The following is a 12,335-nucleotide window of genomic DNA, read 5'->3' as shown; positions in this document are numbered from 1 at the left end:
GGCGGCTGGGGCGCGGGAAGGGCTGAGCCACGCGGTGCATGCTGGGAGCTGTAGTCCTGCGGCGCGAGGAGCCGCTGGGAGTTGTAGTTCGGAGGGGGAGGGTACGTGGGGCCGTAGGACGGCGAAGAGAAGACCGCCCTCCACCCTGCGGGCCTGAAGCTCCGCTGGTTCTCACTGCCCTCCATGGGGCTGGCACCCACGCACGGGCACCCACAGACTGCCAGGCCCAGGCCTGCTTCCAGCCCAATGGAGAATGGCCTGAGCATCCCTACCCAGAGGGATGTGGCTGCAGAGTGAGGGGCAGAAAGGAAAGCGGGAAGGAGGAGGCTGGTACAAAACAAAACACAAGGCAGCAGTCCAATAAAACTATGTTTATAAATAAAAACAAGGAGATTGGTTCTTTTTTTATAAAACCCAGCAGGCAGGGCAGGGTGAGGTGAGGCAGGGAACAGGGCTGGGGGTGCACGGGGCAGTGGAGCAGTGCCACCACACTGCGTCCCACGGACACGAGGACAGGCGTGAGGGAGTGGGAGGGGAATGTGGAGCAGGAGGGCACAAGGCAGAGCCCAGGAGCAAAATACATTTCGTCTCTGGAGCATAAAAGAACCACAAACAGAAAGAGTGAAGGAGATGACAGGAGGGCACTGAGGGTGCAGGCAGCCATGGCCACACACCTCCTTCCCACAGCCCAGCAGGAGCGGAGCGGCTCTGAGCACCCATGAGAGAAGGAAGGGTGAGGAGGGTTGGAGCAAGTGGCCCGCATCTCTGTGTGGCCCAGCACAGCTGCAGCCCCTGCCCACAAAGCTCACATCCCTCCCAGGCATCACACACAGGGAATGGGGCAGGGTAAGGCCAGCGCTGTCCCTCTCTGCAGACAAAACAGGGGACCTCTGTGTTTCCCCCAGGTGTGCCTTCCCTCACTCAGCGGCTGCATTCTCAGCTCTCAAAGAGGTCCGACTGCTGCATGGCAAGGCGATGGCGGGGCCACAGCTGCCCCAAGGACTGCCCTTGCAAGTGACTGGGGGCAAAGAGCAGGGCAGAGGCCCCCTGTAGGCTTCTTCGGGCCAAGTGAGCACTCGCCCCATGGCCCCACGAGTCCCATAAGGCAGGGGGCACGGCCCCAGTGCCAAGGACAGGGCAGGGGGAAGGAGGGCTCTGCCCTAGGCAAGCCTGGCCCAAGGTAGGGCACAAAAGATGCGCAAACAGCAGCATCTCCCCATTCCCCACAGGCACTGAAGCCCTGGAACATTCAAGCATTGGCTGAAAGGCAACTACAAAGGGATTTAAAATTCATGTAAGGCTGGGCCCGGCTCCCCTCTCAGGGCGTCTTCCGCTAGGGGGAGAAAAGCAGCCATCTTCAGCGCCATGCGAGCACAGCGCCCTTGGAGCTCCGTGTCCTCCTGTCGGGCCACGCCACGCTCCAGCTCTCCCCCCTGTGGGCGGCAGGCTCAGAGAAAGTCAAACACCCCGTAATTCTTTGCTGCTTGACAGAAGAAACACAAAAGGGTGAAAAGAAAGAAGAGATGTTTAGGGCGGAAGGAGTGAGGCAGCAGCGACACACGGGCAAGCAGCACAGGGTGCTGGGATGGATGCGGATTAATGGGGTTAGAGAGGATGGCAGGAGGGAATTACCATCAGGAGGGAATAACCATCAGCAATACATGAGTCTGGTGGCGGGATGGGCTGGTGGTACGCAGCAGGCCTGCCAGGACCGTCCACCCCACTTAAGGAGGGATTAGAATCAAGGTTTAGTTCCATTTATTTTTTTTTCCCTTTTTTTTTTTTTTTAGTTATCAAGACCAAAAAAAAAAAAAACCCAAAAAAACAAGGGGTGAAGCCAGGGCTGGTCCTAGGAGACAAACGATGGGGATGGAGGGGGAAAGGAGGGGCAGCAGACAGACAGGGGACGGGCGCTTCACATTACATCCACAAAGAACTCACTGGGGTTGCCCATGGCCATTCGGAAGGACTGTCTACTGGCTGTCAGTTCGGGGGGCACAGAGGCCAGGTCACGGCCCGGTGGCGCCCCAGGGGGCCCCATGGCTGACGGCGGTGGAGGCATCAGCAACATGGGGGGGCTGAAGAGAGGGGGGAGGCCGGGCGGCCCGTACGACTGCTGGCTGTGGTGGCTGCGGATGCTGTGAGCCAGAGAGTGCTGGCTACGCTGGCTGTGCTGGCTGGCAGGCACCGAGCGCTCGCTGGCCGCACGCTCACGCCGCATGCTGCTCCTCGTGGTGTGGTCTGACTCGCTCCCGCTGCCACCGGACTTGGACTCCCCGGTCTTCTCTCTCTCCTTCCTCCTCTCGCTGCCACTGCGATTGGAACCACTGCTCCGGCTCCCTGCAAAGTACACATGGTGACATTAGGTATCAGCGGGGACAAGCCAGGAAGAAAGGATGCTCCTCCATCCAAGAGAGGACTTGAGCACACTGCAGCACTGCCATCTGTCTGGACAGTCCAAGCTCTCAGTCTCTCAAATGCTGAGTCACGTAACCCTTCTGGAATGCACCAAAATTAAGGCTTTTATGCTTGCTTCCCCCAAACGTAAGGTGTTGCCTAAAGGAGCACCCTTCTCCTGCTGCATCTGCCCACACAGGCACGTTTTGATATTTTCCACTCACCTTCACTGTGCTGGCTGCCTGCACTGCCCCCTCCGTAGCTGTAGCTTGGGTCAGGGAAGCCGGGATGGGGGTTGTATGGGTGAGGCGGTGGATACTGATATGGGAAAGCCATGGGCCAGGGTGCAGCTCCTGGGGTGTGGGAGCGGAGCCAAAGTGTCCTGATCTGAAGCACCGCTGGAGCCATCATGATCGTGAAGGGACAGATTAGCCATGTCTGCAAGAAAGCAGAGAAGAGGGGCTAAGCCAAATGGAAAGACAGCAGCATGTGATGCTGAAGCTCTATGTCCACCCTCACAGGGATAATGATGGGGCACGCAAGGAGATTAAATGACCTGGCACTCTCCCTGCCACGAAATACAAGCATTTGCTCTTCCTGGCTGGAAAACAGTTAGGGCAAAACAGAATTGTCACATCAGGAAGGACCACATCACAGCTATCTTTTACTTCGCCAGTTAACTCCCACTAGCCCCCTCATTTAAGCAGAACTCAGTTGTCTGAGCACCAGCCCTTTCCAACCCTGGAAATACAGGACCTTGAAACAGAGTAGGAAAAGACTAAGATTATGCAGGTGAAATGATCACAGAGCATGTGACACTGTCAATGCTGCTTCCAACTTCACAAACAAACTGAGCCATTCTTCATCCCACCCTACCAGAGTCTGCAGAACAAGGAGCTCAGCCTGAGGGTGATAACTGTAGGTACGCCCTCATGGTGTTAGCAGAGCTCTGCAGGGCTTTCTCCCCCTTCATCCTTTCTCTCCCACCCAGGCCAAAAGTCAAGTGTCATACTTCCACAGAGGTCCCCGAAGATGTAATAGCACTGTTCAGAGAAGGTGATTTTGTTCACGGTGTGTCGGATGTAGCCAGCCTTCAGCAGATTGCTGGCGTATTTGCGGGATTCACGGCGGTCTGTAAAGCCCTCCACATGGTGATACAGCCAGTCCACCACATCCGAACCTGCCACCAAATGTCAGAGTTAAATACGGGCAAGAGGAAGACAGGGGCCCTTGACCCAGTGGGCCACAAAGTTGGTTAAAAGCATAAAAAAGGGACTTCACAGCCAACGGTTCAACCTGTGATGACAGCTTTGTTAAGTCAGTTTACACTGAAGAGATGCTCCCTTCATTAATGTTTTCCTGGGAGACAGAACACCCACCCCCCATCTCCCTGCCTCTGCTGGAAGCAGTACAGTCTCTTACCAATGAAGGCATTGGGGATGGTGATCTTCAGCCACATGCGATCACGCACCTCCAAGCCTGACTCTGGTGAAGCCATGGCTTTGACAATGGTGGCCATGTCACTGTGGATGGACAGGTGAAAGTCATCGAGACCTGTGACGCAGACAAAGGGAAGGGCAGCAGAGATGAGAAAAGACACAAAAGACAACAGTGCCAAATGGAAGAACCACACGCATGGGAGGAATGGGCCAGGGAACAATACATCGTAGAGAGCCTTGTGGTGCATGCTGACATAACCCCCTTCCAGCCTTCACATGTTATCCTTCACAAATCAGTCATTTCTTAACGTGCAAAAAAGTCTCCTTCCTTCCAGCCAGTCTCAAGCAGCTAAGATCTGCTAAGATCCCAAGCAACTGCCAACAGAGCATGGGAATTCACTGCTCCTCATAAACTTAAACTTCTGTCTTTTTGGCCCAGTTAAGCTCTTCAGACCCTTGCTTCAGGCTCTGCAGACTAGAATTACCCAGAATCTTGAGAAAGCAACCAAAACAGCCCTGAATTCTGCAGGTCCCTCCCACGCCACAAGACTTTGTCCTGCCCTATCTGCCCCCTGGGAGGGCCTTGCTCCAGTGACAAGCTTAATCCCTCAGACTTCACACTGCCAGGTGATAGGCCCCAACTGCTCCCTGAGCCTCTTCTGTGCATCTGCCACAGCTCCTGGATTGCATCCATGATCTTCTACTCTCCTTAAGCAGAAGACTGAAAAACGTGGTTTAAATTCACCCAGCCAGATCTCCCATTGATCCAAGGACCTCCCTGGTGACAGCCATCTCCCACCCACTTCCTTGGCAGAGCAGACCTTGCCCAGCCCAGCTGTCCCCAAGCAGATGTATTGCTCCCCTTAGAGCACAGTGAAGGTGTGGAAGCCGTGCAGCGGGAGGAGCACGGAGGCACAAGGACTTACGTTCGGTCTCTGGGATGGAGCTGGTGATGGAGGAGCTGGTGGAAGTGATTGTGCTCATGGATGGACTCATACCGTACGCTGGGTAGGTGCCAGTCATCGCTGCCGTGTGAGACACCCAGGCTGCTGGGTCAATGGGCCGGATAGGCTCACCTGCAGCGAAGAAGTCAGTTAGCAACTATAAGAAATTATCTCCTTATCCATTCAACCTCACGGGAGGGACAGGGACTCAGCACAGCCCATTCCATCCCCAGTATCTGCCGGGACTCACCCGGATCGGAGCATGGAGAGTCTGGCCCAGCCCAGATCCGCTGGGGAGCAACTGGGAGAGAAAGAAGAGAGGGAGGGTCAGCAGGAGAGGTGCAGAGGGAGAGATCCCCCTATGGCTCAGGGAGGGGTTTCTCTTTCCTCTGGCGCTCCAAGCAAGTGACCTCCCTGACCCAGTGAAACGCGTCCCCAGCGTGATGTGGGAATGAGGGCTGGGCCTATGGGCATTTTGGATTGGGAAATGCATAGCAGCCTCCCTACAGGAGAGCTGAAACCCCATCAAAACCCAATTCAGTGCCATATGGAGCCACACACACACACGGGAGGAACAAGACAACAACCAAGTAAGTGCTTAAGGCAGGGCTCTCACATGAGCTGGGCACCAGCGTTAAGGGTGAGTCAGCTATCCACTTACTCCTGGGTAACGAGAAGCAGCCCCGGGGGCTGGGGTCCCAGCACTTGGCCACCGTCAGGGTGATGGGCCTGCAGCAAAAAAGGCATAAGTTAGAAGAGCCTGGTGGCACAAACCTCTGTGTGATCCATGGCATTTGCTGTATGCTGGTTCTCTACTGACAGACAGAAATTGCCAGCTCAGTGCCCTTGCTTCTCCCCCTCCCCCCCCTCCACTTTGGCTATAGGTTTCCTTAACAGCATGGACAGAACAATGTGGCAGCAGTAATCCTACTGCTAGCCAGCCAAAGCAAAAAGATGACACAGTATACCCAGAAAAAGGGACATACACCACCACTGTGATGGCTCCAATTCCTGCTTTGGGCATGAAAACCCAGGAAGTAAAGCAACACACAAATCTTAAGTTCTGAGTTCCAGCAGATCTGCTGGCAGAGGTGGCTGGAAGACATGATTCACACACCCCAAGCATACACTGTGCATCCGCTCATGGATGTAAGGAGCAACCTGAGTACCTACCCCGGCTTGTGCACAATTTCCCTCAGCACCCGCACAGCATCATCATTGCTCATGTTCTCAAAGTTGATGTCATTCACCTGCAAAAAACACAAAGGGGTGAATCTCAAAGATGTGACTAGAGGCTGAGCTCGTCACTCTGCCCAGCAGTGATTCAGCTTCCCTCTTCCAAGAGCAGCTTCCTGGGTTTAGCTTGCTTAAGTGCACAGGGAGGCTTCTGGGTCTTTTCTTACTACTATTCTAGTCTCAAAGATGGAGGTACGTGGGTGTGAAGTACCTGCAAGAGCATGTCTCCCGGCTCAATCCTGCCATCAGCTGCCACAGCACCGCCCTTCATGATGGAGCCAATGTAAATGCCTCCATCACCACGCTCATTGCTCTGTCCCACAATGGAAATGCCCAGAAAGTTATATTTCTCTGCGGAAGGAAAGAAATAAAACACTGTGAAGCAGCAGGCATGAGCAGTCCTAACTTCGGACAAACCACATGCTAATAGTCACTTCTTCTACTCCTCTCTCCTAAAATCCTGGAATGCAGAAAAACTCTTGAGATACCCAAATGCTCCAAGACATGCTATTTTCCTAAGGAATCCATCCCCTCACACTTACTCATGCGTGTTCTCTTTGCCCCCTTCCCAGTTCCCTCTCCACCACCCATCTTGCACTGCAAAGACTGCAAGTTCCAGGCACATCTCCTACTCACCCATGTTTAGTGTGACCGTGATGATGTTCAGGGACATGGTAGAGTCTGTGATGCTGCTAAAGGATGATGACTGCAACATAAAGAAAACACGAGATGTCACCTGGTGCCTCAGTACCATTCCCCGACCCAATTCCATTCACCTGTACTCCTTTCATCCCCCCATGGCACCACAATCACAACCCACAACCCCAGCCTCATGCTGACAGCTTTGTAGAGCCAGAGTGCATCATCCACAGCCCTTATGACCACTCCACTGCCAGGAGAAGGTCTGTGGTCCCACCTCTTTGCGCTACACTGGCTCCACTGAAGGGTTTACAGCAGCCTATGAAATCTCACTGCTTGGATGCAACCTGCTCAAGGTGGTGCTCACAGCAAATGCAGCTGAATCCCTGATCAGCCCCAAAGAACTAAGTGAAGAGATCCACTAGGCAGCCCACTTTGCCCTGCACTGCCCTCCCCAGGACAGCCAGCCCCTGGGTACCCGCTCAATGCGTGGAGCCTTCTGTTTCCGCCTGCGTCGCTTGTGCCTCCTCATTAGACGGGAAGCACTGCTTTGCTCTGTCGAACTGCTAAACCTAGAGGCAAAAGTATGAGTCAGCTCTTCTGCTGCTGGGATGATGGCACTGGCAGCAAGTCACAGAAAAGAGCATGTGGAATAGAAGATTGCAGGAGAAGAGCATGTATGTGCAGGAGAAGAGCATAGGGAGACAGACAATAACACAGGGACTTGCTGGGCGAGTCAAGACAGTAGCAGGTCTGTGCAAGGACACTGGCACTCAGGATAACTATGTCCTGCAATGGCATCTCAGAGCTGAGAGGTGGTGGGAAGCCTGTCAGGACCTAATTTCTCGTACCTGCTGGTGGAGTCATCTTCATCTGAATCGAAGAAGCTGGTGGTCTCCAGCTCACTGCTCATGAGCGTGGAGGAGCTTTCGTACCCGCCCAGGTCTCGGCGCCGTTCTCCCTTCACTGTCCCATTCACTCTGGGTGCTATGAAACAACAAGGCTCAGCATGCTTAACACAGGAACAGGGAAACAGCTCCATCCCCTCTGCAGGGCTCATGGCAACATTCTCAAAATGAATCCTCCTCAAAATCCCATCAAGTATAGGCCAGCTCTGAGCACACACAAGGATCAGGTTCATTCTCTGTGGGATACCTCTTCCACTACACTAGAGAATGGGAAAAAGCTGATGGGGCACTAAGAACAAGGCTACTAAAACTGCATAAGACTATTGCAGCGGGTTCTTTGGTAGACTATGGACCAGCACAAAGTGACAAGGCTATAGCACAGTCTGCTTTTCAACTCAGGAGTGAGGTACTGTTGTCTCTCTCTTGCTTCTGGAGCACTTCTTACAGGAGATGTCTCTTTTATCAAAAAAATTTTTATCACCAAGCTCTGATGCAACACGGCTATTGCTTCAGACCACTGAACAGCCCTTCTGTGCTGAGAAGGTCCTAAATAACAGGCAGAGCCACCCCATATATGCAGCTGGTGCCCCCAGCTATGCCCAGCAAAGCTCCTGCCATGTTGTTAGCACTCACCATGCTCAGGTCCATCTTTCCGACGAGGTCGTTCCCTTTGCGACGACACCACTGAGTCCGTCTCTGTCTCATTGTCCAAGTTTTCCCGACTACCCCCAGTATTAGGGCTGCAATGAAATAAAGGGACAAATAAGTCCAGAAATGGCCCAAGAAGGCTCTCTCTACCACTTAGCATGAGCCTGTACTCATCAGCTGTCTCCCTCCTCAGAGGGGCAGGAGGAGAGGTAGTGGAGAGCAATCACAGCACATCTAGGTGTACAGGGCAAGGGACTGTGGGAGGATGTCAGCTCTTTGCCAACTTCCCTGCACTACTTTCAGCCCGCCTTTGCCTACTGAATAACATAGCCCCACTTTGAATCTGCTCCCAGTCCCACCACCCTTCCCTATGGCTGGCTGTGATTCCTGCCCATTTGGATAGGAGTGTCCCAAGCCTTGCTCTTCCCAAGCCTTGCTCTTCCCACCTTGACTTACAGCAAAGCCATCACAGGTCCCTCAGAAACCAGGACAGGTGTCCAGGTAACTTACTGGAAAGAGGGGGGCCTGGAGTCTCCGATTCCTCCCGTGCGTTCCATGGAGGGTGGCAGCTCTGTCTGGTTATCGGCACAGACTGACCCAGCATCTGAATGGGAACCCTCTGCAGACACCAGCTGGAGGGATGAGAGACAGAGGATGAAATGGCTGAGGGAGTGGGAGAACACTTGCAAGAGCAGCCAAACGAGTTGGCTAAAATCCTGTCTGGCCCAGAATCTCATCTCTGACAGCAGACGACAGCAGATGCCCAGGAACGGGTATGGAACAGGCCAAGCATGTAGCAACGTTCCCCTCAACGCCCTCCCAGACACTGGCTATCTGTATCTCAGGAATTCCTGACCCAGCAGGGTAGCCTGGATGGCCAGCAGTCCTGCTTAGAGACTGACATCACCTCCACACTCACACTGCACAGTTTTTAAGCTAAGGTAATCTTAACACATACCCTGTGGCAAGGAGTGGATTCCCCTTAATTATTCTTACATCAGAAGAAGGCAGCTACCAGTCACTCCTTCCCTCTGTTTTAACCAGCCTCTACAGCTTGGCCTTCAGGCTGTGGGACCCAGCAGGAGTTTCACATCTCCCACCAATGGGAGGTGGGTGTAACAGAGCTCGGGGATGAGGTGTCAAAATTTCTGCAGTTTCCCTAGACAGGGTCAAAACCCAGGAACTATTTACACTAGCTATGCTTTGAGGCAGTCCAAGTACAGCTACTGCTCTGCCTCTGGATCTAAGATATCACTGAATTCAGGGCTCAGGGATGAGATGGAGCTTCTCCTGGGGAATGATATCGCCAATGGGTGAGAAATCAAATGAAATCGATAAGCCTGGCTGAGCTCAAAGAAAAGTGGTTTCCTCAAAATCCATTCCCTACGCAGATTTGCCCTCTCCCCACCTCTGAGCTGCACTGTGCTGGATTAATTTCAACTGGGCAGTAAAGCAACAGATAGCCTTTTCCTTTCAAGATACATTCTTGGACCCTCAAAGCAGAGATGAGAGAGGATCCAGGGAATGAGTTCCTGGGGAAAGGCTAAAGCTTGCCAGCAAGGGAAGATCAATTTCCATCTTTAAGAGCTTTCCAACACCTTTTCTTTCTTGTATTTGTGTGCACCATGCTGTTCCCTGCACAGCAGGGGCAAGCAGCGGGGTGACTCTCTACCAGCACTGGGGGGGGCAACAGAGCCCTGCACCCTGATCTGCTCCTGTCTGGGTCAGGACAGAAGGATCATCAAATGGGCTGGAAAGGAACTGACAGCTGCTACCTGAACTGTAACACTCAGTGCAAATCATCCCTCTGAGGACTGGGGATGTCATGACAAAGACCCCGCAGCACATCATCAGGGCAGGGAAAGAACAGTCAGGGAGGCACTGGGAACAAAGAAAGGGATGCCAAGACAGAGCACCCCGAGAAATCCTCAGCCAAGGGAGCAGACAGGGCAGAGAACACCCTGGGGTGCCAGAAGCCGCAGAGCCCGTCCTACAGGCCCCGGGACAAGCCCAGCAGCTCCTGCCCTCACAAGTGTCTAACCAGCTCTCCTCTCACACCTAGCTCAGCCCTCCCTGCCTCCAGCATGCTCCAGGCACACGCCCAGAGCCCAGCTCCGCTTCTGGCCCCTTCTTATCTTCCCAGGACACATCCCACTGCCCGAGGGCTGCATCCCTGCTCCGGCTGCCACCATCTGGAAGCACATGGGAGAAGAGATGCTACAAGTGGTCAACGCTGCCTAGGGAAAACTGATAGTGTTCTGTGCTTGAAGGCCTCAAGTCAAGACCAGGCAAATAAATGTGGACAGAAGGAGCCAGCTGCAGGTAGCTGTCAAACAGCACTGAGGGGAGGGGGTGTTTGGGAGCAGGGGGAATGCTCCTGAGGCTGGGATTTCCTGCAGGGAAGGTACTGAAAACCACCCTACACTTTTCCTGCCTCCTTCACTGTCAGGAAATATTCACTCAGATCCCAGCCCCTATCTTTTCTTCTAGCTAAAATTAGTACCAAGTCCCTAAAATAGCTTCATTCCAGCCTGTCTGGCACAAGCAGCGAAGCAAATGCTCTCCTAGTCCCAAACCACTCACAGACAGTGAGACTCAATAAGGAGAGAAAAAGGCTTCATCAGATGTGCACAGAGGTCTCCAAGATCACTGTTACCCTCTGTGCCAGGAGTGTTGGCGGAGGTGCTGACCCTGGGCACCGTGCCTACGAACAGCCAACATTTCAGAGGCTGCAGTAGCACAGCATTCCAGCAGGATGAGAGCTCATGCTAATGCTCCATGGGCAGCTGAGACCCATCAGCCTCCTTGAGAGCCACTGCAAAGAAAGCTAGAGGCTGCACAGAGATATGAAGCACAACAAAAAGCACAACGGGTTAAAAAAAACAAACGTAAGCAACGGAAAGGGCTCAGAGCTCTGGGATATCCTGGCAGGGCATGTGAAAACAAAAGGCTGCTGGAAATGGAGGAGTGGGGAGATGTCTGGGGCTTGGGCAGCCACTAGAGGGAGGGCAGCACAGCCTAGCTGCTCTGTGTGGGAGCCTGAGCCCCCTGTTCTGCAGCTTGCAGGCAGCTCAGCACTCCTTGGTGCCACCACTCTGCCTCACTGGTTGATGCAGGTGTAAGAATTTAGGTCTTATCCAGCCAGATTTGCAAGAGCCTGGATATCTTCCACTGTTTATGGACTATTTGTCAGCACCTGGGTCTTGGTTCTATTTCTGGGGTAGATTCACACAACCTGATCAGCACAAACTGCAGCTCAGCAGAGGGGAAAAAGGGATGATGACCTGTGGAGACCAAATACCCTCTTCCCCCCTGCAAGCAGAGGGTCCCCTGTGGGGCACAGGCAGGCATGCGGACAGGGGGCAGAGCATGTGCATGGCACGGCACGAGAAGCTTGTTCTGCAGCTGCCCAGGCAGTACCTTTAGTCTTCAGGGCAGCCCAATCCAGTCGGCTTCACCAGCACTAGAGTCACTTAAGCCCTTTGTCACCGGAGCAGGACTTTCCTTGGAAAGCTGACCCTGCCATAGGGGCACATGGGTTACAGGCTGGGACCACCACCTCTGCCAAGCAGCCCTTACAGCCAGCTCTTGGCAGAGGTATCCCACATCTTGCCTGGCACAGGAGACCCAGCACCACACAGCGCAGCCTCCAGCAGAGAGTCTGGAGCATAGTAATCCAGTTCATCAGCTTCATTAGCAGTTAGCACTTTGACAGTACAGAGCAGTCCCCGTGATTTAGTTGGTGCTATGCAATCAAATGGTGGCTTTCAGAGAGAGAAGGCAGCAGCAAGATAACGAAGGGACATGCTTACCCACGACACCACCCGGCCATTGAAACAGGGAAGCTTGGCATTGTCATCCGAGATTTCCTCTTTCACCACCCTGTGAAGGAGAGCAGTCTGTTAGAATGGGACCCAGAACCTCAGAGAAAAGGCGACCTTCCTTGTGGGGAGCGTGCACTCAACATACAGCCCAGGCTTTGGGAGGGGGCAGAGAGGGACTGTGTGATCCCCTCTGTGTCACAGCCACCACGGCCAGGCTGGAGGGGAGAAAACCAGGGCAGAACAGACTCCCTTTGGGTGCATCCAGCTGTCTTGCTCTGGATTCAGTTAAAAAACAAAACA

The 12,335-nt window shown here is 53.7% G+C and overlaps 1 protein-coding gene across 1 annotated transcript; it reads right to left on the bottom strand.

Annotated features, from left to right (window-relative positions):
- Nucleotides 1-1,807: 1,807 nt before the first annotated feature.
- On the bottom strand, nucleotides 1,808-12,130 carry DVL3 (dishevelled segment polarity protein 3). The gene is given in 15 exon segments (XM_010716819.2): nucleotides 1,808-2,340; nucleotides 2,622-2,751; nucleotides 2,753-2,835; nucleotides 3,410-3,577; nucleotides 3,820-3,951; nucleotides 4,763-4,912; nucleotides 5,442-5,509; nucleotides 5,954-6,030; nucleotides 6,228-6,367; nucleotides 6,653-6,722; nucleotides 7,134-7,227; nucleotides 7,507-7,642; nucleotides 8,197-8,303; nucleotides 8,722-8,843; nucleotides 12,024-12,130. Coding segments are annotated over 14 exon segments (1,827 nt in total). The 5' UTR covers nucleotides 8,769-8,843; nucleotides 12,024-12,130; the 3' UTR covers nucleotides 1,808-1,915.
- Nucleotides 12,131-12,335: the final 205 nt, after the last annotated feature.

This window comes from Meleagris gallopavo, chromosome 11, assembly GCF_000146605.3.
Source record: "Meleagris gallopavo isolate NT-WF06-2002-E0010 breed Aviagen turkey brand Nicholas breeding stock chromosome 11, Turkey_5.1, whole genome shotgun sequence".
NCBI lineage: Eukaryota > Metazoa > Chordata > Aves > Galliformes > Phasianidae > Meleagris > Meleagris gallopavo.
Note: the sequence above shows the minus strand (reverse complement) of the source record. Positions and strands in the feature narration are given on the sequence as shown.